Here is a 26,693-nt window from a genome sequence, read left to right on the forward strand (position 1 = left end):
TTTTTCTAAAACGTCCAATTTTGTACTCAGAAACATAAATTGATCCAGTGGTAAGACTTTTGTGAGAATATCAGCAATTTGATCTTTTGAACAGACATATTGAATACAAATTTCGTCCTTTTGGATAAGATTGCGAATGAAATGATGCTTTATGTCTAAATACTTTGTTTTATAATGTTGAATGAGATTTTTTTGTCAATTTTATGGCACTAATGTTATCACAATATCCAGGCACAAAATCATACATTAATCTAAAATCATTCAATGTGTTTTTCATTCACAATAATTGAGCACAACAAGCTCCGGCGGTAACTGTGACGACCCCACCTCCCCCTAAGGCGTACCAAAGGGTTCGGCAGACCGCCTGCCCAGCTCTCGCCAGGACTCACTCCCTATCTCAAACGAGTCATGTACACACATCCATGAACCATAAATAACATTCCCAATTCAAGCTTATAATTTACATTGATAGAAATCGAGGTACAAAGTCTCAATATACTCAAACTGGTTCAAGGCGTATACAATCCAAATACAAACATTCTATTCGAGGAATAGCACGAGTACAAGTCAAAAATCAAACAACTAGTCTATGCTAGACTTTACATATCTCGCACCTCGCTCGTACCCCTGAAAGGAAAACAAATGGAGTGGAATGAGCTAAAAGCCCAGTGAGGTTCCAAATAGCAAATTGACCATTATTTATAAGTACGAGTTTTCGTTATAGCCAAGTAACGAGCATAAAGTGTTCATGAAGTGTTCATAAATGTGAACAGTAACACGTCAAGTAGCAATCTTAAAATGAGCGAGTGTAAAAGTTTTTCAAAAGAAACAATAATCCAACAAACAATAAGTATTCCAAAGCGTAAGGATACGGATGGCTCTCAGGAGCCAAATTCCCCTTTGCATTACCAGAAGCTTGATCACGTAGTAGTTGACACTCCGTCAACTTTCAAGTAAGTAACCAATCCAGTAGAACACCACTTAAACGACTCTCCGTCCACCGTTCAACCCCCAGCTGGGCCCAAAATCCTCAAGAACATGGGTGGTAATACTCGAGTATACCGATTAGTCGAGGAGATATCACTCCACTCGACAATACAAGAGACCCAGGGTTCGTTACCCAATCGACCAAGCCCTTGCCGGCTCGACTAGAGTAACTCGCCACAGGGTTTCTGGAATTCCAGGAAGTGCGCGCATCATAATCAAGTATATCAAGTCAATTGCAACAATAAACAAGTATATCACGTAAGGGCAAGTGCGATAAAGTACACTCTTGCCCTATCAATTCACGTATATAACATGTACTCATATTGGTCACGTATCAAGTTCAAGTATCTAGTGCAATTCGGTATTTGAAAGCACTCACCCAAAAGATATAGTGCTACTGGTCACTTTCAGGTTATACTCCGAGTTCGGAGTCCAAATCTGCGATAAAACTCAATTTGAGAACTTTGAAACATGATTAGAGTTCGAAACTTAGACGTTTCGTTCAATAAGAATCAAGAAATGAAAATTCACTTGGAGAATACTCGTGAAATACTCGCTCACTTTTTAAATGATAAAACTTTGTAACATTTATACTTGAAATGGTCATGCGAGTCGAAAGTACAAGGAAATCGTACTTTGAACAATCATTATTTCATTTCTCAAGGGTACAAGTTCGGCCAAGTCCTTATTTATATATCTTGGGACAAGAAGACTTAAGTACCCTAGATGGTTCAAGCAGTAATCACTCTTAACTCATACTCAAGTTGCAAAGATAGTTTTCTAGACCTCGAGTAAAAATTCGGGCAGCATGCCCTTTGTGTTTACCTAATTTTCCAGCCTTTTAGGCTTCATTGTTTTTCTCAAACACAACCCAACATTACATATCTCAACAATTCAATCCAAAAGCCGTTCCATAGGCTCACAATATCATAAAAACAAGATTCACAACAATTACAAGTGCAGAAATTTAACTTAGTACAAGACAGATTTGACGTACAATTGCGGAAATAACATATCCGAGGCTACGCTTACCGGATTGAGGCGTAACCTATGCCGTTTCGAAGCTAAGACACAGAGCTACAATGTTCATGAAGGTCACTTAATCCAGTTTCTAATGTAAATTGGTCAAATTCTCCAATTACCAAACCTGAAATCAATTCACCGGCTGTTTAAATGCAGAACACTGTAATGGACATAACTCAGTGTACACAAGTCCGAGTCAGGTGTTCTTAGAGGCATTTTAAAGATACTTCAGAGCACTACAACTTTCATGTTTTGGTCCAGAGCTAAATCAGAATGGATCCTGGTCAAAAATCGTGATAAACTGGACTGAACTGAAGAAACGGACTACTGGGAAATTCTTAAAGCAGTAGGGGTATTTTGGACTTTTCACGTTCTACGTTGCTCCGATTGAGCTGAACTTTTGTAGGCACCTATAAAACACCATTCTCTACAACTTTCCTTCTTTGACCAAAGGCCAATTCGGCCTCTAGCATACAGATACAATTTCGGACAGAATGCTTGGGAAATTTTCCAGAAATCTGGAATTTTTAGCTCTAAGTGTAGTTTCCTCAAATTTCTGGTTCCAATCACCACTAAACAACCTTATATAACTTTAATTGCAACATTCATGCATCATACATCAATTTGAGCAGAAAATCAGGAACCCTAGTTCATCAAATAAATTGGGGAAAACTACTAAAACATGCTCATCATCCATAATCTCACCATAAAATCAAGTTGCCCATCTTAATTTAACCAAATTAAAAGCAAAACTTGGAGAGATAATCTCTCTTACCTTGAGTAGAGGTCACTAAGAGTAGTCCAAGCTTCCTTCCTTCAAAAACTTACCACAAATCAACACTTAGTCACTCAAGAACAAGTTTAATCGGTTTACTTTGTTTATTTTCTCACTAAGTTGTTGGATTTGAAGATGAAATGGAAGGTTTGCTCTCTTGTTTTTCCTCTCTCTCACTCACGGTTCTTCAGCAGCAAAATGAAGAGGAATGAAGCTAAGTGTTGGTCTTATAAGAAGTAAGAAGGTTAGAGTTAATTATGACCACAAATTTCTACTAACACTTGGACTAATCTTGTCCACTAATTTTTCTCTTTCTTCCCCTTGCTTCTTAGCCACAAATTTCGGTCCTTCTTAGCTGAATATAAGAAGATATTTTGGCTCAAATATCAATGAGCTTGTGGTGCAAGAAAGTGGTAGTCCAGTGGTGCGTTCAAACGGTAGTGCGCGGGACCCGCCGGTTCGCGCCGTTTTTCTTAAAAACTCACGTACTACTGTTTTTTTTTTCTTCCCATACTCTAACCTTATATCATTGCTACTACTCACATATGATTTTTCACTTAAAAGTCACTTTTAATCATCAAATTGATCCTTGGTCAGTATCGAAAATTCATCCGGCGAAAAATCGCGAGAACCCTAATTTTGCTCAAATCTTCAAACCGAAGTGTAAAACCCTATTTCCAGGTTCATCTACACTTATTGTTGAACAATTGGGTAGTAGGGCCTTAATAAATAATAATTTTCAAATAAAAGGAAATTTTTAAGAAAACGCGAGGAATTTACAATTTCAATAATTAACATTAGGATCTCTAGTAAAATATGAGAGATTTAAGAATCCGTTTAGTCACAAGTAAACTAGGGTTTTTTTGATTAAAACATTAGGGTTTCTAGTCTTTTAAAACAAAATAAGGTTTTAAATCAAACCCGAAGAAATATACTTTAATATTTTCTTCACAAACAACCTCCTAATATTCGGGATGTTACAATCTCCCCTCCTTAAAAGAATTTCGCCCTCGAAATTCCAACGGGTACTAAGAGTCCTTTAAAGTCAGTCAGGTACTAGAAATCACTCCAATCCCTTATATATGACCTTATCATTTAGTAAAAAAAAACTAAGAGATAACCAAATAGAACATGCAAAAAGGGCTTAATTCGCATAACTAGCCCTAAGTTGAAAGAAAAGTCTCAGATATTTGAAAAATTTAAAACATGGCTTAGCCTCAAGTCGAAAATTTTTACCCCTGCCGGGTGCTTGGAAACACAACAGGCAAAGCCACACAAATACGAATAAGTTCAAAAGCAAGGTCAAAGCAGGGTTCAAACATATAAGTTCAAAAGTAGATTCAATTATTTCAAGTTCAAGAAGCACGGGTACAAATAAGAACTCACTCGACTAGCCTATACCCAGCAATTCACATTCTCAAACAGTCGCCGAATTCAAATCCACCTATAGGTCATATTACTCATGTGTAAAAATCAAATCAGGTCCATTACATGTACGTAAGAGCACAATTGCCAAAACAAGTTCAAGTCCCAAATGAGCTCATTTTAGTCTGTCTCAGACAGTTCAAGTATTGCAAACCCCTTTGATCGGTCCAATAACAAGGTTAGATGTTAGAATCATCCACGCTTTAACCTTTTCCATCAAAACTCACCTTAAGTGCAATCAAGATACAGACCCTTATTCTAACGCTCTTCACTATGTGATACCCAAGTACAAGAATCCACAATAAGACAATTCACAACTCGAGCCGGCCGGTCCCAAGAGTAAATCATCCATATTAGAGATTCCTACCTGGCATAACTAACTAAGGTCCCAAACAATAGACAACTTTTCCACACTTAACAAGTCAATTCCCACAGTCCGAGAACCTTCTCCCGGCACGAGCTCAATAGGAGCTCTGATACCATCTGGGACGACCCCACCTCCCCCTAAGGCGTACCAAAGGGTTCGGCAGACCGCCTGCCCAGCTCTCGCCAGGACTCACTCCCTATCTCAAACGAGTCATGTACACACATCCATGAACCATAAATAACATTCCCAATTCAAGCTTATAATTTACATTGATAGAAATCGAGGTACAAAGTCTCAATATACTCAAACTGGTTCAAGGCGTATACAATCCAAATACAAACATTCTATTCGAGGAATAGCACGAGTACAAGTCAAAAATCAAACAACTAGTCTATGCTAGACTTTACATATCTCGCACCTCGCTCGTACCCCTGAAAGGAAAACAAATGGAGTGGAATGAGCTAAAAGCCCAGTGAGGTTCCAAATAGCAAATTGACCATTATTTATAAGTACGAGTTTTCGTTATAGCCAAGTAACGAGCATAAAGTGTTCATGAAGTGTTCATAAATGTGAACAGTAACACGTCAAGTAGCAATCTTAAAATGAGCGAGTGTAAAAGTTTTTCAAAAGAAACAATAATCCAACAAACAATAAGTATTCCAAAGCGTAAGGATACGGATGGCTCTCAGGAGCCAAATTCCCCTTTGCATTACCAGAAGCTTGATCACGTAGTAGTTGACACTCCGTCAACTTTCAAGTAAGTAACCAATCCAGTAGAACACCACTTAAACGACTCTCCGTCCACCGTTCAACCCCCAGCTGGGCCCAAAATCCTCAAGAACATGGGTGGTAATACTCGAGTATACCGATTAGTCGAGGAGATATCACTCCACTCGACAATACAAGAGACCCAGGGTTCGTTACCCAATCGACCAAGCCCTTGCCGGCTCGACTAGAGTAACTCGCCACAGGGTTTCTGGAATTCCAGGAAGTGCGCGCATCATAATCAAGTATATCAAGTCAATTGCAACAATAAACAAGTATATCACGTAAGGGCAAGTGCGATAAAGTACACTCTTGCCCTATCAATTCACGTATATAACATGTACTCATATTGGTCACGTATCAAGTTCAAGTATCTAGTGCAATTCGGTATTTGAAAGCACTCACCCAAAAGATATAGTGCTACTGGTCACTTTCAGGTTATACTCCGAGTTCGGAGTCCAAATCTGCGATAAAACTCAATTTGAGAACTTTGAAACATGATTAGAGTTCGAAACTTAGACGTTTCGTTCAATAAGAATCAAGAAATGAAAATTCACTTGGAGAATACTCGTGAAATACTCGCTCACTTTTTAAATGATAAAACTTTGTAACATTTATACTTGAAATGGTCATGCGAGTCGAAAGTACAAGGAAATCGTACTTTGAACAATCATTATTTCATTTCTCAAGGGTACAAGTTCGGCCAAGTCCTTATTTATATATCTTGGGACAAGAAGACTTAAGTACCCTAGATGGTTCAAGCAGTAATCACTCTTAACTCATACTCAAGTTGCAAAGATAGTTTTCTAGACCTCGAGTAAAAATTCGGGCAGCATGCCCTTTGTGTTTACCTAATTTTCCAGCCTTTTAGGCTTCATTGTTTTTCTCAAACACAACCCAACATTACATATCTCAACAATTCAATCCAAAAGCCGTTCCATAGGCTCACAATATCATAAAAACAAGATTCACAACAATTACAAGTGCAGAAATTTAACTTAGTACAAGACAGATTTGACGTACAATTGCGGAAATAACATATCCGAGGCTACGCTTACCGGATTGAGGCGTAACCTATGCCGTTTCGAAGCTAAGACACAGAGCTACAATGTTCATGAAGGTCACTTAATCCAGTTTCTAATGTAAATTGGTCAAATTCTCCAATTACCAAACCTGAAATCAATTCACCGGCTGTTTAAATGCAGAACACTGTAATGGACATAACTCAGTGTACACAAGTCCGAGTCAGGTGTTCTTAGAGGCATTTTAAAGATACTTCAGAGCACTACAACTTTCATGTTTTGGTCCAGAGCTAAATCAGAATGGATCCTGGTCAAAAATCGTGATAAACTGGACTGAACTGAAGAAACGGACTACTGGGAAATTCTTAAAGCAGTAGGGGTATTTTGGACTTTTCACGTTCTACGTTGCTCCGATTGAGCTGAACTTTTGTAGGCACCTATAAAACACCATTCTCTACAACTTTCCTTCTTTGACCAAAGGCCAATTCGGCCTCTAGCATACAGATACAATTTCGGACAGAATGCTTGGGAAATTTTCCAGAAATCTGGAATTTTTAGCTCTAAGTGTAGTTTCCTCAAATTTCTGGTTCCAATCACCACTAAACAACCTTATATAACTTTAATTGCAACATTCATGCATCATACATCAATTTGAGCAGAAAATCAGGAACCCTAGTTCATCAAATAAATTGGGGAAAACTACTAAAACATGCTCATCATCCATAATCTCACCATAAAATCAAGTTGCCCATCTTAATTTAACCAAATTAAAAGCAAAACTTGGAGAGATAATCTCTCTTACCTTGAGTAGAGGTCACTAAGAGTAGTCCAAGCTTCCTTCCTTCAAAAACTTACCACAAATCAACACTTAGTCACTCAAGAACAAGTTTAATCGGTTTACTTTGTTTATTTTCTCACTAAGTTGTTGGATTTGAAGATGAAATGGAAGGTTTGCTCTCTTGTTTTTCCTCTCTCTCACTCACGGTTCTTCAGCAGCAAAATGAAGAGGAATGAAGCTAAGTGTTGGTCTTATAAGAAGTAAGAAGGTTAGAGTTAATTATGACCACAAATTTCTACTAACACTTGGACTAATCTTGTCCACTAATTTTTCTCTTTCTTCCCCTTGCTTCTTAGCCACAAATTTCGGTCCTTCTTAGCTGAATATAAGAAGATATTTTGGCTCAAATATCAATGAGCTTGTGGTGCAAGAAAGTGGTAGTCCAGTGGTGCGTTCAAACGGTAGTGCGCGGGACCCGCCGGTTCGCGCCGTTTTTCTTAAAAACTCACGTACTACTGTTTTTTTTTTCTTCCCATACTCTAACCTTATATCATTGCTACTACTCACATATGATTTTTCACTTAAAAGTCACTTTTAATCATCAAATTGATCCTTGGTCAGTATCGAAAATTCATCCGGCGAAAAATCGCGAGAACCCTAATTTTGCTCAAATCTTCAAACCGAAGTGTAAAACCCTATTTCCAGGTTCATCTACACTTATTGTTGAACAATTGGGTAGTAGGGCCTTAATAAATAATAATTTTCAAATAAAAGGAAATTTTTAAGAAAACGCGAGGAATTTACAATTTCAATAATTAACATTAGGATCTCTAGTAAAATATGAGAGATTTAAGAATCCGTTTAGTCACAAGTAAACTAGGGTTTTTTTGATTAAAACATTAGGGTTTCTAGTCTTTTAAAACAAAATAAGGTTTTAAATCAAACCCGAAGAAATATACTTTAATATTTTCTTCACAAACAACCTCCTAATATTCGGGATGTTACAGTAACATATTCCGCTTCAGTTGTAGACAAGGAAATAGCATTTTGTTTCTTGCTAAACCAAGATACTAAGCAATTGCCAACAAAGTGACATGTATCCGTTGTACTTTTTCTATCTATCCTACAACCGCCAAAAGCAGCATCCGAGAAGTCACATAATAGAAATTCATGACATTTAGGATACCATAGACCAAAACTCAAAGTTCCTTTTAGGTACCTAAAAATTTGTTTTACTGCATTTAAGTGAGATTCCTTTGGAGAAAGCTGAAAATGAGCACACAAGCAAACAGTAAACATAATATCAGGTCTACTTCGAGTTAAGTAAAGCAAACTACCAATTATACTTCTATATTTCTTTTTATCAATTTCTATACCTTCTTCATCCTTGTTAAACTTGGTAGATGTGTACATAAGTGTTCCAATTTGCTTTGAATCTTCTATTTCAAATCTTTTGAGCAGCTCCTTGGTGTATTTAGCATGATTAATGAACGTTCCTTCTCGATTTTGAACCACTTAGAGACCAAGGAAGAAATTTAATTCTCCCATCATACTCATGTCAAACTCTTTTTGCATAATTGTGGAAAAATCCTTGCACAAACCCTCATTAGTAGTACCAAATATAATATCATCCACATATATTTGCACAATTAAAAGATCATTTGAACTTTATTTAGTGAAAAGAGTGGTATCTACAATGCCTCTTTTAAAACCATTTTTAACCAAAAAAAACCACTTAAACATTCATACCATGCTCTTGGAGCTTGTTTTAATCCATACAGAGCTTTTGAGAGTTTAAACACATGATTTGGATAAATCTCATTTTCAAAATCGGGAGGTTGATCAACATATACTTCTTGATCAATAAAGCCATTTAAGAAAGAACTTTTAACATCCATTTGGAATAGTTTGAAATTCTTGAAATATGCAAAGGCCAAAAACATCCTAATTGATTCTAACCTAGTTACGGGAGCAAATGTTTCATCAAAGTCTACTCTTTCTTTTTGATCATACCCCTTAACAACTAGTCTAGCCTTGTTTCTCACACTTCACCTTTGTCATTCATCTTATTTCTAAACATCCATTTTCCGCCAATAATAGGATAATTTTGAGGTCTTTCATCTATTGTCCACACCTTGTTTTTTTTAAATTGATTTAGTTCCTCTTTCATAGCTAAAATTCAGTTTTCATCTTTCAATGCATCAACAACATTTTTTTGGTTCAAAATGTGAGACCAAAGCAAAATTATCCATCAATTGTTTTGAAGAGGAGCGAGTTCTTACCTTTTCGGATGGATCACCAATGATGAGTTTCTTCGGATGGTTTTGAACAAACTTCCAAACTCTTGAAAAATTTTTAAGTATACCAACATCCCTGTCATTATCTTACAGTGCTAGAATATCTTGAGAATTATCTTCCTTTGAATTATTTTCTGGTGAAACATTGTCTTGATCATGAATTGTGAGTTTCCTAAGTCCTTTTGAACACCTACATCGTCATCCTCACCACAACTTTTGGAAATGTCACCATTAGATTTATCAAAAGTAACATGTATAGCTTCCTCTATAACAAAAGTCCTACGATTATAGATTGTAAAACCTTTTTTATTCTCACAATAACCCAAAAAGATTCCTTCATCAGATTTTTTTATCAAACTTTCCAAGATGTTACTTGATGTTTAAAATAAAACATTCGCAATCAAAAACTTTGAAGTATCCAACAATAGACTTTTTATCAAACATCAATTCATAAGGGGTTTTGTTCAAAATAAGTCTCAAAAGAACTCTATTCATAGCATAGCAAGCGGTATTAACGGCTTCGGCCCAAACATATTTTGGCAAGTTACATTCACTTAACATGGTTCGTGCAGTTTCTTGAAGAGTTTTATTCTTTCTTTCAACAATACCATTTTGTTGAGGAGTTTTAGCAATTGAAAACTCATGTGTAATTTTATTGTTATCACAAAATTTTGGAAAGCCATAAAACTGAAATTCCGAGCCATTATCACTTCTAATTTTAATGATTTTTAAACCAATCAGATTTCGAACTTTTGCGAATAAGGAAACAAAGTTTTTGAAGGCATCATCTTTGTGTGCAGGAAACATTACCCAAGTATATCTAGAATAATCATCAATCATAACAAAGCAATATCTTTTGCCACATAAGCCGCAGTTTGTGTAGGATCAAACAAATCAAGATGTAAAAGTTTCAAAGGCTTTGTAGTAGAAATACATTTTTTGGGTTTAAAAGAAACTTTGACTTGTTTTCCAAATTGACAAGCATCATAGATTTTGTCCTTTTCAAACTTAATTTTTGGCAAACCCTAACAAGATCTTTTTTGAAAATTTCTTTTAGCAAATCCATGTTGAAATGACAAAGCCTTCTATGCCACAACCAAGGGTCTTCATTTGCAACTTTAAGATATTTAAAACTAGAAGAATCAACATTTTCAAGAACAACTACATAAATGTCATTTATGCTCATTCCTATGAAAATAGTATTAAGTTTTGAGTCAAGAATAAGACATTAATGCTTTTTGAATAACACAAACAGATTTCTATCACACAATTGACTAACACTCAACAAATTGTAGCTCAAATTATCAACTAAAAGAACATTGTAAATAAAGGTTTGGCCATTCTTACAAACATCTTCTATTCCAAAAGTTTTGGCTTTGTTATCATATCCAAAAATTCCCTTTCCATTTGATTTGGGCCTGAGCTTGATGAATTGTATGGATCACCAGTCATATGTCTTGAACATCCACTATCTATGAACCATTTTGATTCCTTAACGATATTCACCAAATTTACCTACATAAGAATTCACAAGATAATATATGATACCCTTTACTTTTTGGGTTCTTGAGAGTTAATAGTATGCCTAATTATCCACATGCATTTCATGCTATTTCTCATATTCTTTCTAACATAATAGTTTCTCATCATATGACAATTTGACAACAAAAATTGCACATGGTTAGTGAACTACTGGCATGGACAGATTTAATAAATCTGATTTGCCTTTTCTTATAAATGGTAAATTCGTTGGCACTAGAATTCAACATTTTCTTGTGAATGCCAAAAAAAAGAGGTTTTGAATCATTCTTTTGAGAACAGTTTTATTTTTTGTGTTAGAGCAACTTATTAAGGTTATCCATTCTTTTTTTCAAGTTACCTTGTTCCTTTTTTAACAAATCACAAGTCTTTATTTTTTTATCCAGCTCAATATGCAAATTAGTCTCAATTCTTTTCAGGTTATTATTTTCAACTTTTAGATTCTTGTTTTGTCAAAAAAACATTGTATTGTCTTGAATAAGAAAATTGATCTTTTGTTTTAGTTCCTTGTTTCTAGCATAGGATTCTTTCAAACTGTTATGCAGTCTCTCAATGAAAGCATTAATATCATCATCAGATTCATCATCAATATTAAGTTGAGAATTGCAGGTAGTTACCTCATCATCACCAATAGTCATGAAAGCCATTTGGGCAGATTTCTCTTCTTCTTCGACTTCACCTTCTGAGTTGCAATCATTCCGTGTAATTTGAAAGTTGTTGAACTTTGATTTTCGTTCAACCTTTTCTTCCTTCGTTTTCTTTATTGGACACTCACTTACGTAGTGTTCAAGTTGGTCACATTCAAAGCATTTATCAGTTTGCTTTTTATTGAACTCTTGCTTCCCTTTGTTTCTTGCATTGCTAAACTAATTTGAGAATGAGTTGTTATGTCCTCATTTTCTAAATTTTCGTTTGTTGAGAATTCTCTTGAAACTTTTTGTGATGAGAGCTAGATCGCTATCATCACTTCCATATCTTCTCCATCCAAGGAGGCTGAATCATCTTCATCTTGAGATGTCTTTAGAACAATGTTCCTTCTTGTTTTTGCATTCTCTTCCTCTTGTAACTTGGATTTAAGTTTCAGCTCATAAGAGGTTAGAGAATTAATAAGAGATTCAATAGGCATGAAATTTAAATCTCTACCCTCTTCAATGGCAGTCACTTTACTCTCCCAATGTTTGGTCAAGGCGTTCAAAATCTTTCTATTTTTCTCACCTAAGGTGCATTCTTTTTTCAACACTTCTAAGTCCTTAATGAGATCATTAAATTTGCAATACATCTTATCAATGTTTTCATGAGATTTCATCTTAAATGATTCATACTTAGTACCTAGGATTGATTTCTTTTGTTCTCTTACATTCTCACTCCCTTCATGGATCTCTCTTAGTTTATCCCAAATTTCTTTTGCAGATCTACAACCTTTGACTCTAATAGACTCACATTCATAACCTTGGCATTAGGCCTGTCAATAGGCCGAGTCCAGGCCGAAATTAATAAATTTGGACCCGAATCTGTTATACTGCATTAGTTCCGAACCCGACCCAAATACCTGACGGGTCCCCTAATCTTTGTACCAGACCCGCACTCGACGGGTCCCGGATCTGGGTCGGGCCTACCCAAAAAAAAACCTGTCAAAAACCTGCTTTGGCTACAACTTCAGCACCTGAAATTGCAGTCTGATTTTTATCACATTTTGCAGACTGCGCAAGCCTTATTGAATCAGGGAAGTTAGCTAATTTGCCAAAGAAGCAAAATCAAACTTTTCTTGCCGAAAATTACAAATGAAAGATGTTTTGCAGTAAATTACAAAGTTATTCAAAACCAATCACAAACTTAAATCACAAATTACAAATCTAAATCACAAACCACTCACACTACCCTATGCACTGCATAAACTTCTCTATGCATGGCATAAACTTCTCTGTTTTGCACGGCAACGCTCCTAGTATTTCTGAATTACCATTTGGGGTCTATTCAATTCTAAGAATTTAAATCTTGACAATTTCAAATATCCAGAAAAGATCATGTTTTAAGGAATTTACAATATATTGGCCACATGCTTATCAATCGAAAATTGAATATTCTCTGAGATTTAAAACTCTCTGAAGCTTGAAGAAAAATTGAGAAATTCGCCTCAAAAATCCTAGACGAGTACATAAAACTTTTTGCCGATTGTGGTCCAAACACCGTGAAGCAAAAGGAATATCGAAGAGGGTCCAAATCTTTTCTTTTCTGCCTGCCTTGTACCAAACTTGTGGTTGCTTAGGCCTCCTAATTTGAGCAGCTTTGAGACCACCTCTTACCCCACGTCAACAAACAGGACTACTGACAAATGGTATTATTCCTTTGTTCATATGCGAAGCTGCATCTTGATCTATCCTATCAGAGAAGATGAAATCTTCTTCGAGCTGAGATGGAGAGAGTCAGAGAGCTGAGAGCATCGCCGCTTTAGTGTTTCAAGGTGGACTACTTATTGGCGGAGATGGGAGGCAGAGCAAAAGAGAAAAGAGAGTAAGGGGAAAAAGAGATGTGCGGTGTGGCGGTGGGAATTAGGGTTGGGAAAATTTGGGAATGAAAGTAGTAAAGATAGGTATATATTTTTTAATTATTAATTAATTAAAGCGGGTTCGGATCAAATATGGGTCGGAATGATATATTTCGTATCCGACCCACAAATTTGTTAGATAAAATGGGTTCGGGTCCAGGTCACGAGTCTATATACCTAACCATATCCAAAAAATATTGACGGGTCTGGTCCGGGTCCAGGTTTAGACCTGGACCGTTGACAGCCCTACTTAGCATTCAAGGTGAGATGAGTTCTGTTCTTAGCAGTCAACTCATTTCTGATTTTTGGTCTTGGCCGAGTAGCATCATCAATTGTAGAGACATCAAATGGACCTTCATTAACAATAAATCACAGTTTAATATCAATAGATTGCAAGAAGATAATTATTCTTTCCTTCCAACTCACATAATTGAATCCATTAAACATTGGGGGTTTAGTGACAGATTGTCCTTCAAAAAACATGGTATTGTTGGTTGTCATTTTTACTCCAAAACCGATTGAGTTTAATCTCTAGGAGACCAAGCTCTGATACCAATTGTAAGGATCGAAGACAACCTAAGAGGGGGGTGAATTAGGTTAATTAAAAACTAACCAAGTTATGAGACCCTTTTTGGTTAAATATGAAACTTATCCTCTTTTCTAGATGACCACACAAAGGAACAAATAATGAGAAAGCACAAATGCTTGTGAGTAGAAGAGATAAGCATTTTAAATTGCAAGATAGTAAATGAAAGAGATAGAATAGCAAACTAGATTTCAAATTCTTCTTGAGTTTGAATATCACTTTATAAAGCAACCTTCTTCAAGTTGATCAATTACAACCAATTGTTGTGTATAAAGGAAGGATCACTTCCTCATTGCCCGAAGTCACACTTAGTCAAGTTAGGAAGTTTTACAATCACTCGGATAACCCTCACAGAATTACACTATTGAAGTAATTTTTTCACACAAGAAAAGCTTGTATGAAACTTACACAACTAAAAGTACAAATCTTTTTTAAAGAGTATTTTCTTGCTACAATCACTCTTGATATGATGTAATCTCAATGTGCAAAGTTATACTAAAGTGGTTGACTTTGCTCAATTTATATGAGGTTGAAAAGTTCCTTCATTAATGTTTCTAACGGATAGAAAGCAGTTGAAGAGTCAACTATCCGTTGGTAGTGTCAGACGTCCGGTAGTTCTGTTTTTTTTGCGTCCGACAGCAGGCAGTGAGCAAAAGAGTTTTTCTTCAATTCTTTCGGACGTCCGGTACCAACAATGCTTTTGCGTCCGAAGTGACTCATTGTTTATCGGACGTCCGGTGCTTTAATGTTTTGCGTCTGATCAAGGTGGGTGAGCTAGAGAGAATGCTTTTATCTTTTCGGACGTCCGGTAGTGGAGTTTTTCATACGTCCGAAGTTGAGCAATGACTATCGGACGTCCGATCCAAGCTTTATGAGCGTCCGACAGCTTTCAGTGCTCATTTTTCTCTATCAACATGTACTTAATGTTTGAGCCTGATTTGCAATATTGCTGAAAAGATTTTTGATGAGATATTTGTAACATCCATTTGTTTTGTAAACATAAAAACAAGGGACAATGATTAACACACTTTAGTAGAATTCAAAACCAATTGCATGATTTGTATGAAGTTATTTCTTCTAATGATATGCAAAATGACCCTAGTATAAATGGTAAGGATGTTGTATGTGAAAATGGATTGCATTTTGATGAAAATGATACATCTAATGCATGTTTTAATGAAAAGGTGTCCATTTCACAAGATAATATCCTTAGAACTAATGATGAATCTCAAGAGATGAACATTAATGATTCATATTTAACCCCTTGAGATGTGAACATTCTTTTGGTGAGTACTCAAATGATACACATGAGATACTTGAGATGGGCAAACCACTTCCATCTTTCTTATCATTAGAGCATATGGCTTTTGTTATCAATCTATCTTTTGTTGATCCACCACATCTTAAAATGGTAGATTATTCATTAATAAAACCTCCTTGAAAAATAAGGTTATATAGTCAAGCTACTGACTATAAAGAAGTGCTTATTGGAAGGCAACCCAACGATTTCCTGTTTTTAGTAGGTTTTAGTTGTTTGATTAGTGTTTTTTGTATGTTTTTGTAAGCTGTGACAACAAGGGTTCAGACAAATCATCTCAAGTGCAAAAGTGTCTATATTGAGGCAAAAAGGAAGTTTTCATATTGATTTGATGCATTTCATGCATTTAAAGTGTTTCATGCTAGAGTTATATTAACGCATGATCTCGTGTTTTCAAGTGTATTTTATTGAGAAAAATGCATTTTCTAGGTTAAAACTTGATCTCATACACGGAACATAAAAATAGTTGAAAACCTGGTAAGTGTGGAAACATGGCCAAGTAGAAAACTAGAGGAAAATTGCAGATCAAATTTCCTGCAGCAAATCTGGCCAGGGAATTTGGCCAAGTTCCGGCCGGATTAGCAGGGGAGTAGAAAAAAAAAAATTTTTGATCCTCTGGCTAGAATTCGACCGGATTCTGACTAGTCTTTGATTTTAAGAGAAATCTGTTCATGGATTCCTCATTCTTCCCTTCTTTCTTCCTCAACCCCACACACATACTCACACATAAAACACACACTACTCACCAAAATTCCTCTTTTTATCATCAAATCTTCAAACTAATTTCACCAAAACACTCCTCTTATCCTCTAGAGAAGATTTTATAGCTTAACTTCTTCAAAAATAAGCTTTAATTTGGATTCTAGCTTCACAAGACAAGAGTTTCAATTTTTCTGAACCCTCCATTTGAGGCCAAATTGTAGTGAGATTTTAGTACTTTGCATCCCTAGTCATCAATCAATAAGTTTGAGGTAACAAATCTTTACTAAACCTTGTCTTTTGATTATTGCCATTTGTGAATATTTCCTATTTTTTGGCACTTTCGAATTTCTTGTCTTTATGAAGTTCGGTAATTTTTTATTATACTTGTTCATGTTGTTGATGATTATTGATGATGAATAAATTATGAGTTGTAAATATTTTGTGAAGATTGGTGAATTTTAGCTAAATTTATGCTTAATTTGGATTGGTAAAAAGTTGCATATTAAATGGCTAATGTAGCATTTTAATTAGTTTTGTAGGAGTTTATGATATTCATTTGAGTAGTCTAGATTATCTAAATATATGAGAATATATATTGGTTGAATTATTAAGTAATTCTAGAAGCTGAGGTGAATTGAAAATGGCCTTAATGGATAAAATTCATAAATGCACTTATGATCTTTGTAGTTCAATGGTTTTTAGCATTTCATCAATTCTAAAGAAGATCATTTATATTTTGATTTGGTGTGTTTGCATCCATTTGGAGAGTACTTTTGTATTTGAGGGGACTTGATCGTTGACAACAAAATGTATAAATGGAACTTACTTTGTTTATGATTATGAGCATATTTTGTGAAATTTGCTTAACTTTGCTTTGGATTCTCATGGATATACTTGTTTTGCGAAGTTAGCTAATTTCATATTTTTATTATCTTTGAACATTGTGTTGATTTACATGCTTGATCTCTTTCTCTTTTTCCCTTGATTTGCATGTTTACTTTTAAGAAGTTATTTTATTTTGATTTTTCCATTTGAAATGGTGCATTAATTGAACTCTTCTTTCTTTGTCAAATAAGGTTGAAAATTCCTTACATGGCCATGGATTTAAACAGTGCAAATTAATAAGGTGAGTCTTATCTCTTACTCTTTATTTGTTTTCTTTTCTCATATTGAGAACAATGTGAAATTTAAGTGTGGAGGAGGAGAATAATTGGTTTGCTATTTTATGCCATCTGATGATATTTTTGTAGATTTAAATGCATTAGAAATGTTGAAATTGTGTTTTGAAAAATTGCCATATGAAAAAGTTTTCTTGAAATTGGGTTTGTTGGCAGGGAGTTTTGTTCAGTTATAAGGGGAAACTTTGTCAAAATTTTTTCAAAATCTTTCTTAAAATTTCAGTATGGCCAAAAATTCTTCCAATTTTTGCAATTTTGTTTTAAAAGGGCCAATTTCATCCAACCTTAAGTGTTCTAATCCTTCCACTTGTTGAAACTTTATATGTATTGTGAAAATTTTAGTCCTCAGTTAACTTGAAAATAGTTATTATGCAATTAGAATTTTTTTCATTTTAGAAAGTATATCTTGTAAATTGTGGAAAATTATACCTATAATTTTACATGTATAACAAGATTTCTTCTCTTTACTCAATTTTACAAGTGATTGATATAGTCAATAAAAACTATACTTTTCTTTTTGATTATTCTTATGTATTTACTAAGAGAGAATGTCTATTTATTGTCTTTTACTTTAAAAAAAGAAAAAAGAAAAAAGAGGAAAAAAAGTTTTTATTCTGCTCCCATGATTCTTGTACCAAGTAATTGGGGGTTGGCATCTATCAATGTTAGCACTTGCATAAAAAAATGTTTGAATTAAGAGTATGCATAGCAATTTGAATAAGTGAAGTGTTGAGTAATCGGAAGTTTTCACCTAAAAGTGTCGATCTTCGCGTCAAAAGGCATTTGCTCTATTTGAGTAAGATTTTTATGAATAATGTCCCTCTTAATTGTGAAATTTGAAAAAAGATTATTGTAGGAGGAGGATAATTATGAATTGACTATGTGATTTGCTTGCATGTGAAAATTAGGTTAAGGTGAGAGATTAAATTTAACTCGTTAAATTAGGGTATAATTATCTTTCTTTTACTTGATATTATGAGTATTTAGTATAAATTGAATGATTCTATAATGATTGTTTACCGAGTTATGAGGAATTAAATTTGAAAAAGTGTATGTAATGTTTCACCTCTTGAATCATTGTGATTGATTAATTATGTGTTGATTGCTTGAAGACAAGCAATGATTCAAGTGTGAGAGAGTTGATAAATGACTATTTTGTACTATATTTGGATGATATTTAATATTACTTTTAGTCACTTTTGCAATATTATAAGAAGAAAATGGTCATTTTTTGCTAGAATTAGTTCTAAGTGCAATCCAATGCTTAAATGAGATATTTGTCCTTTTTACTTGCATATTTTTTGTTATTTTTGTAGGAGTTGGAAATGGACTTCAATTTGGACAAGAAATAAACTTACATTATGATGATTGAAATCCTAAAGTTCGCAAGGATGATGAGTTTCAAATGTGATTCGAAACGTTAGAAAAAGTAAACGAAGATACTTGTCAAAAATGAAAGTCGACTCGAATCCCTTCAAACAATTTGACCAGTTTTTGGAGGGATTGTTTGGAAGCATTCGAGACAGAGAATTTTGGCAAAACAAGGGGCGAATTCAGCCAAAAATTGGAGGGATTTCTTGGAGGGATTCTGGTCAAACTTGACGGCTTGGGTATGATGAGCAAGATGGAGAATTTGATCTCATGTGATAAGGGTGATATCTCTTCTACTACTTTTTCTCTTGTATTGAATTTCGTGTTTAGTTATTAGACAAGATTAGATTTGTGTTTCATTATATGTTTCTAAAGTTTATGCCTTAGGTTTTGGTTGAACTTTCTATGATTGCATTGTATTTGATTTCTTAGCTATTTGATACAATTATTTTGAGTAAGTTATTTAGCACTTTTGTTTGTCTAATCATGATTAACTGGCCATTAATTGTGATAATCTTAAGGTGTTAGATTTGCAATGATAATTGACATTTAATATTAGTTTAAGAAGTGCTAAACCTAGGGAGTACACTCACGAGAGTAGATGTGCACTTTTGTGCCTTTAGTGATTTATTTCATGTAATTTCATAAAGGTTCAATGAATTTGTAGCTAATTTTATAACCACAAGAGTAAGTGTTGATTAGTTATAAGTATAGTTTTAAAGTATAGCTCATTTACTACGAGAGTAGGTTTTACATGCTCAAGAAAATTATGTCATAATTAGCCGAGATAGTAATGCTCAATGATCCAAAAGTTGCACTTGCATGAGTAGTTAGGGATATGATATCCTAAGAAATTTTCATTTGCTATTTTCTTGCATAGTTTAACTTAGTTTTATTTCCTTTAATTTGTTGATTGTCTAAATAATAGAGGAGTTTTAGTAGCACCGGTAGTTGTTCATTCTTCCCCGTGGGTTTGATCCTAAATACCCTATATTCAATCACGAACTATATACTTGTAGAAAATCGCATGTAAGGTATTTAGAATTTTATAAATATAAAACTTGATTGTGGAATGAGTTTAATCGTTATATGTATACTCTACACTTGTCAAGGACAAATTATTAAGCTTAATGGAATCTAATTTTTTGATCAATATTGCTAATATTACTAGCAATTACAAATTATTCTTTTGATGACTAATATTACTGGCAATTACATATTTTTCTAGCATTTTCCCCTACTTTACGTGATTGCATATCCTAATAAAGAGTAAAGGACTTTAACATTTCCAAAAGAAATTCGAGATATTTTTCCTGAATATATAGTAATAACGAACACATGATTTTCATTTTAAATTTATTTTTAAAGGATTAGGATTGTTTATATAATTGTATCCTAAAATTTCTGTTATACGCTAGACTATTGTTAGCATTAGAAATTAAGAAAACTGCCAAAACAATTGCTATGTATTTCTATAAAATTTCCCATTATATAAAACAATTGTCACTTTTGCCTTGTGATCAGCTGTACATGCACAATCCGTTTTCATCTTTTTTGTCTTCCTTTTTCTTTTTCTCCATGATTCCACTGCTATTCATCGAGATTCCTCAGCAAATGCAGAAAGCGCATTGCAAAGGACCAGTACAGAATTTTAAATTAACAAAATTTTATTTCGTACAACTTGCAACCCCAAACTTGTTTCGTTTTGTATGGCCCTACAGTAAATTCTTGGAAGCCCTTAGAACTATCCCCTAATGCTTGAAAGAGAAAATAATAATAATAATAATAAGCAATTGAAAGTCATCATTCTTTGGGCATTTCTGCTTGGTTGAGAGTAAAATAACATTTAATCAGTTTTCCAGAAAATAATAATATTTGATCAGTTTTTCCAGAAGCGAGATTCCATTTTCTTGTTTCTTTTCTCCAAATTGAATATTCCCTCTCATTTTGTGAGGTGTGCACGTGAGATAAAAGTGTGTGAAAAAGATAAATAGGCAATTGAAAAATGTATTATGATAAAACCAAAATTTATTTTATTTTTTCAAATAATCACATAGGCAACCAAACCCGTTATACTCTGGATAAAAGCAAGTAGCTCTTCATCCTTTTGCACTTAAATCAAGTGAATGAGGGGCTACACCACCTTTGATAATTTTTCCTGAATAAGCTTAAAAAGATTTGGATTATTTTTTTTAATGACCAGGTAGAGTGTTTTTAAAGCTCTCTTGTGCACTAGGTCGAGGGTTCAAACCCCACCTAGTGCATTACAAGAAAGCACTATGCTTCCTTTATTCTAAAAAATCCTGAGAAAAAAATATTTTGATTTTTTTTTTAGTTTAGTCTCTGCATCCCTTCTCTAGCTTAAGTTAGGGTTATTGTTAGACATACTCTTCTTTAAACTCCTAGATATCAAGGATTATAGACTTAAAAAGATGGTTATATATAATATGAACTCTCAAAAAATTTAACAAATAATGCGTATCTTTACACAAATAAAGGGTAAGTGACTCAAAATTAGGAGTCCACGCATTGTTGAACTAAAGATATTCTCCTATTTTGTAAGAAATATTTTTTTGGAGCATTTTTGTAAGACCTAATAGTAAGGGAAACATGCAACACATATTTTTCTTCTTTTTGCACAAAATTCAGGGTCTTCCCACTTAAATTAATTACATGAATGATGATTTTGAGCAGGAAAAAAAATATCAGTATTCCAATTTATTTTATCCAAAAGATTAAAAAAATAATTATTCTATAGTAAAAATCATATCTTGTAATTTGAACATTCCAAGAACCTTGGGGTCTTTCCTTATAAACTATGTAGAAGGGCACTTTCGTTAACTTGACTATTTTAATGGTTAATTTAATTAGTTGGACTGAAATAGGAGGCAAAGTGAAAACAAATTAACATTAGGCGGTAAACTGCAACTTTAACCAAACTCCAATTCTCCAATAGTTCACAAAAAATTAAATAAGTTTTTCTTTATAAGCAAAATTACGCTTGCTTTTTCAAAGAAGTATACACATTTCCTTTAAGGCAGTACATGTTATAGAATCAACTAACTAGTAATCATGAAGAATTAAAAGGGAGTGTCAAACTTAAAAACAGCGTACAATCTTGGAATATCCATTACACACGACATTTGTACTAATTTTTGTAAACCTGAAATTACTACGAAAACATGAAAAAAAAATAACATTACGTGTAAGAATTATTATAAACGTTTTCCCCTCAGTAATGCTTTTCCCTTCAATGTTTATCCCAAACAACTTCTTATTAGAATCAAACAAATACCTCTAGATATTTCATTGAATTAGACATTTCAAAATCCCAAGAGTTTACCATCAGGATTTTTGAGGCCTATTAAAGGCATGAATTTTTTTTTTAATTTCTACTTGTATTAATATGATATATGCAATGTAAATTGATAGAGAGACAAATCCTATAAGGTACAGATGTAGGCACTGTTTAGTTACCCAAAAAATCATTAATAACAAAATAATCATTCCTTGCTTTTTTGAAATGTGAGATTTCAAATAATTAAAAAAAAGGACTTAAAAAGCTTGTCGGTTGGGGCTAATTCCTTTGTCGGTTGGCCTCAATTATGTGACGAAAATAAAGAGTGAAATTATGGCAAAGCAAGTATGTTGAATTGGGGAAAATAAAAGTTATGTTGAATTAGAAACATTCTTTTATTTATTTAATTTGATAAAAAACTGGAAATAATTTTATTAATTACTACTCTGAAATTCAGCATACAGTGCAACATAAGGTGGAACAGGAGCCCCTTAATGGAGAGGATAAATAAGAGAGAGTACAAAGGTAGAAATACACATTCAAGACATTTATGCACAACCTTCCATTCTACGCCGCAAATAAACATATGATCTTCGTTTCTTCTGCGAGATGGTGGAGTCAAATATTCTGAGGTTAGGAACACTGGATACCATGTCCGCATCAAGCCTACTGATGAAATCTTCTTGCATGTCCACAAGCTCAAGCGTATCAAGAGTAGATATGTGCTTCAGCTCTTCCGGCAACTTCTCTAAATTGCGGCAGTCCCTGATTCTCAGGCACTGGAGCTGTGGCAATGCAGCTTTCTCCACCATTACTTCATCCAAATCACGTAAGAGGTCGAGCTCAAGGAATTTCAATTGGTGAAATCCATGCCTAGAAATGACTAGCTGTGGCCCCCCATATGCATCTTTCATTTCGAGGAACGATAGCTGTCCCAACTTCTCTAGTATTGACATTGGGTCATTCATGAGATCTGTGTATTTCAAAGACAAGCCAGAGAGATTTGGAGGGAAATCAGGAGGCAGCATTCTCAAAGCCGGCCCAATTAGCTTAAGCTTTGTTACATGATGGAGCTTAGAAAGTCCCACTAGAGATGGCCACTCGCTTCTTCCTCTAGCACGGTAAAGATACAACGTCTTTAGGCTTCCAACCTCAGATAAATGCATGCAGAGTTTGTCTATCTCTGACCTGTCATCTACTACAATCCCCAGTTTCTGAAGACTTGTCACAGTTATCATGTTATTGTGCATAATGTGATCAAAGCGTATGCCTAACAGAGTCTGGAGATTCCTCAATCCTTCAATCTTAAGAGGCACATTACATTTTATATCAAACGCATATAGATGCCGTAGACTTTCAAGCTTCCAAATGAAATTTGAGACTATCACTGGGTCAAGGTTCCGTATGTCAAGAGTTTGTAGGTATCGCAAGTAACTGACGGAATGAGGAAGCCTACTAATGAATGTCCCTAATAAATTGAGGTACCTCAGAAGCCTGACTTCACCAATTTCTTTTGGCAAATTATACGGCATCTTAACATTCTCAAGGTCTAGTATCCTAAGCTTTCTGAAACTTTTGAAGCTAAGACTAATGTCTTCCCTGTCAACATGGACATTGAAAAAAAGTAGAGACCGGAGAGGAGGGGTCGAAGTCCAAAAATAATTTGTATCCCGAGGGAGAATATGAACAGCGAGGTACCTGGATTTGGCTGATATTTTATCATATCTGGTGTCGTGGATCTGAAAAAAATTTTCATCCTCTGCCTTTCTGATTGCAAGCTCTCGCAACAAATCATGGACTCTACACCTTTTAATCCTCTCATCAACAGTCATTTCCGCCACCTGAACCATATTTCTGCTAAAAAGTTGTTCCAGATCATGTGCTGCAATTTCCTCCAAATTTTCTGCATCTCTTTTCTGCATTATTCCCTCTGCAGCCCACATATGGATAAACTTTCGCACAGAAATCATGTAGTCTTCGGGAAACAACCCCAAATATAGAAAGCAAAATTTCAGATTGGGAGGAAGGTCTGCATAACTTAATTCCAGAATTGCTGATACTCCACTCTGGTTCCTTGATAGGTTTGTGTTGAAGCTGTTGAGAACTTTCTCCCATTCACTCTTCAACCTTTTCTTTGTCAGTAGCAGCCCACCTACAACTGTGATGGCCAGTGGCAGACCAGCACATCTCCTTGCAATCTCTCTCCCCACTTCTTCCAAATCCAGAGGACACCAAGCATTATCCCCATGGCCTAAGGCCTTTCTAAGGAACAACTGCCAGCTATCTTCCTGCCCCAAAGTTTTCAAATCATATGGGATGCTCAGAGCATCTGCGTGTAAGGGAACACCCCTGTTGCGACTTGTAATTAGCAGTCTACTTGATGTATTAACATCAGGAAAGGCCCTAGCAAGACAATCCCACGCTTCTTCCTTCCATACATCATCAAGTACCACAAGATAGCATTTATCTTGTAGATCTTGATAGAGCCTTCGTTCCAAGTCCTGCTCGTCCATCTTTTCCAACATCTCAAGTAGCTTGTTATCCACTGTATTCAATTGCTTTATGATTGATCTCAGCATCTCTTTGTGACCGTAGCTTGAAGAGACGCAGAGCCAAGCACGGCAATTGAATCTTTCCCTGAGATCAGCATGGTTATAAACTTTTTTTGGCTAGAGTTGTCTTACCAGCTCCTCCCATGCCGACGATTGAAACCACACGGCGGTTTTTGTCCTGTTTCAGAAGTTCTGCCACCAGGAATTTTGTAATCTCCTCGAAGCCCACTATATCCTTGTCCTCGCTAAAAGGAGAGGTTCGGCGAAGGCGCCGAAACTCCTCTCCCCGTGAACTCATTCCCTCTTCGAGATTTCTGATACCAAACTTTTCGCGTCTATCAGCTATGTCATTGAGCCTCATCTGTAAAGATTCAGTCTCTTTACCTATCTTGTAGAGGTTTACAATTTTCAAGGGATAATACGTCAATTTGGTGACGAGTCCCTTGTTCTTTGTCAAGAACTCAACTTTGCCAGCAAAGATCTCAATGACATCCTCCGCATCGTAGGCAGCAGCTCTGATTAAAGAAACCCAGTTTCGGATCCTCGCATCTTCATCTTGCCTCTGTTCTGCATCTTTCAGGAAGCACCGCATCCACTCCAGATCATTTCCAAGTCTTTCAACTTGTCGTCGAACATCTTTTAGGAAAACAGATTTTTTATGCAGCAGATCAACGGTTCTCCCAATGACAAGAGAGATGACAGAGTCAACCATTTTGATTAAAGCCTCAACAAGCTGTTGTTTTTACTGATCTCAGAAGAAGAGAGGTTGGATTCTCGTGGTTCATTTTCTCTGCTCAGTTTTATCCTTATTTCATTGACTTGTACAGGGGCAATTATTCCAGTCAAAAACCAATGTGGCTATGCATTTTGCCATTATCACTGAAAACCAAACCAAATGAATTCTAGGAATCTTTGGGCCAAATTTGTGCTTCCAAAACCCCGGAGGAGGAAAATAGAATCACTTTTAAAATGAACCACGAGAATGTGTCTATGCCTTAAAAATCTAAAATTCAGCCCAATCAAAAAAAGGAATAACAAAAAAAAATAATTTCAGGTATGAGAAGATTTATTCATTTCAAAAGTACCCATCAACTATAATACTAATTAGATTAAATATTTGATCTAAATTGTTAATTCACTTATGGGGCCATTACTAAACATGATCAACCAAAAAATTTTCATCATCCATAATAAAAAAATAACAACTTCCAAAATTTAACAAAACAAAAAATTTTGCCCAATACCTTAAAATTCTTGTTGTCACCACAATTATAAGAAAAATTAGCCCAACCAGGATCTCGTTATATTTGATTCTTTTATTTATCAAGTACATAAATTGAAAAAAAAAAAGATGCCTAGTATGGGATCCATTTTTAGATGCCAAATTAGGCTTTATTTTTTACATTTCAAATTATGGTTAATTTAGTTTGTAAAAGGCTTAATTATTTCTCATATCTAAATCCTTTAATTTATCAAGTGATTTCTTTTATTTGTGGAGTGTATAAATTAGAAAAGATACACATTTTTTTTAGATGGCAAATTAATTAACTTTTACAATCCAAATTATGGTTAATGTAGTTAGCAATCATTTAACTCTTTTTCTTCACATATATGTGTAAAATATCCTAAATTATAAGGATAATAGATTCATTTGACCATTAATGATGTAAGCATTGGATCTTAAATGATTGACAGGTGAGATAAGTAAAATTTCTAAAACCTTAGTATAGGAGAGTGAAAATGTTAAAAACCTTAGGGAGGTTTCTGAAATTATCCCTTTGTCCAAAATCTCTCTATATTTAGTTTATTTTTGGTACTCTAGCGGGAGATTTGTTGAGCGTGAAAGTCAGAGTTTGACCGGTCTAGCTTATGGACCCCAGTTTGTCGGGTGAAAACGCTGGCCAACTTGATAAGAATGTACAAAATAAGGAAAAGAGGTGCCCAATAAAGTCCTCGAAGGTGAAGACTCTGAGCAAACCAATGGCTCGGTCAAAACTAGTGTCCGCACGCCGTTGTGCTGCTGCTTTATACACTTGCAATCTATATACCTTTGTTATCAGCAACTGTGCTTGTTTAACGCATAACAAGCGTTCTTATTACACACTGTTAGTGAAATAATAAAAATAGGCTGATACACTATAGAGAAGAGTAAATACAACCTAGAA

At 34.9% G+C, this 26,693-nt stretch overlaps 1 protein-coding gene and 2 long non-coding RNA genes across 3 annotated transcripts; all 3 read right to left on the reverse strand.

Moving 5' to 3' along the window:
- Nucleotides 1-434: 434 nt before the first annotated feature.
- LOC140021084 (uncharacterized) lies at nucleotides 435-2,962 on the reverse strand. Its single transcript, XR_011825058.1, has 3 exons — nucleotides 2,786-2,962; nucleotides 1,367-1,425; nucleotides 435-627 (listed from the first exon to the last, which is right to left on the reverse strand). It is a non-coding gene; the product is annotated as an uncharacterized lncRNA (long non-coding RNA).
- Nucleotides 2,963-4,815: 1,853 nt separating this feature from the next.
- On the reverse strand, nucleotides 4,816-7,343 carry LOC140021088 (uncharacterized). Its single transcript, XR_011825062.1, has 3 exons — nucleotides 7,167-7,343; nucleotides 5,748-5,806; nucleotides 4,816-5,008 (listed from the first exon to the last, which is right to left on the reverse strand). It is a non-coding gene; the product is annotated as an uncharacterized lncRNA (long non-coding RNA).
- A 15,181-nt stretch (nucleotides 7,344-22,524) lies between these two features.
- LOC140021663 (disease susceptibility protein LOV1-like) lies at nucleotides 22,525-25,240 on the reverse strand. The gene is made up of 2 exons (XM_072072952.1): nucleotides 24,661-25,240; nucleotides 22,525-24,521 (listed from the first exon to the last, which is right to left on the reverse strand). The coding sequence occupies exons 1-2, from the start codon at nucleotides 25,238-25,240 to the stop codon at nucleotides 22,525-22,527; spliced, it is 2,577 nt and encodes an 858-aa protein (XP_071929053.1).
- Nucleotides 25,241-26,693: the final 1,453 nt, after the last annotated feature.

The sequence above is a fragment of the Coffea arabica genome, chromosome 11e, assembly GCF_036785885.1.
Source record: "Coffea arabica cultivar ET-39 chromosome 11e, Coffea Arabica ET-39 HiFi, whole genome shotgun sequence".
Lineage (NCBI taxonomy): Eukaryota > Viridiplantae > Streptophyta > Magnoliopsida > Gentianales > Rubiaceae > Coffea > Coffea arabica.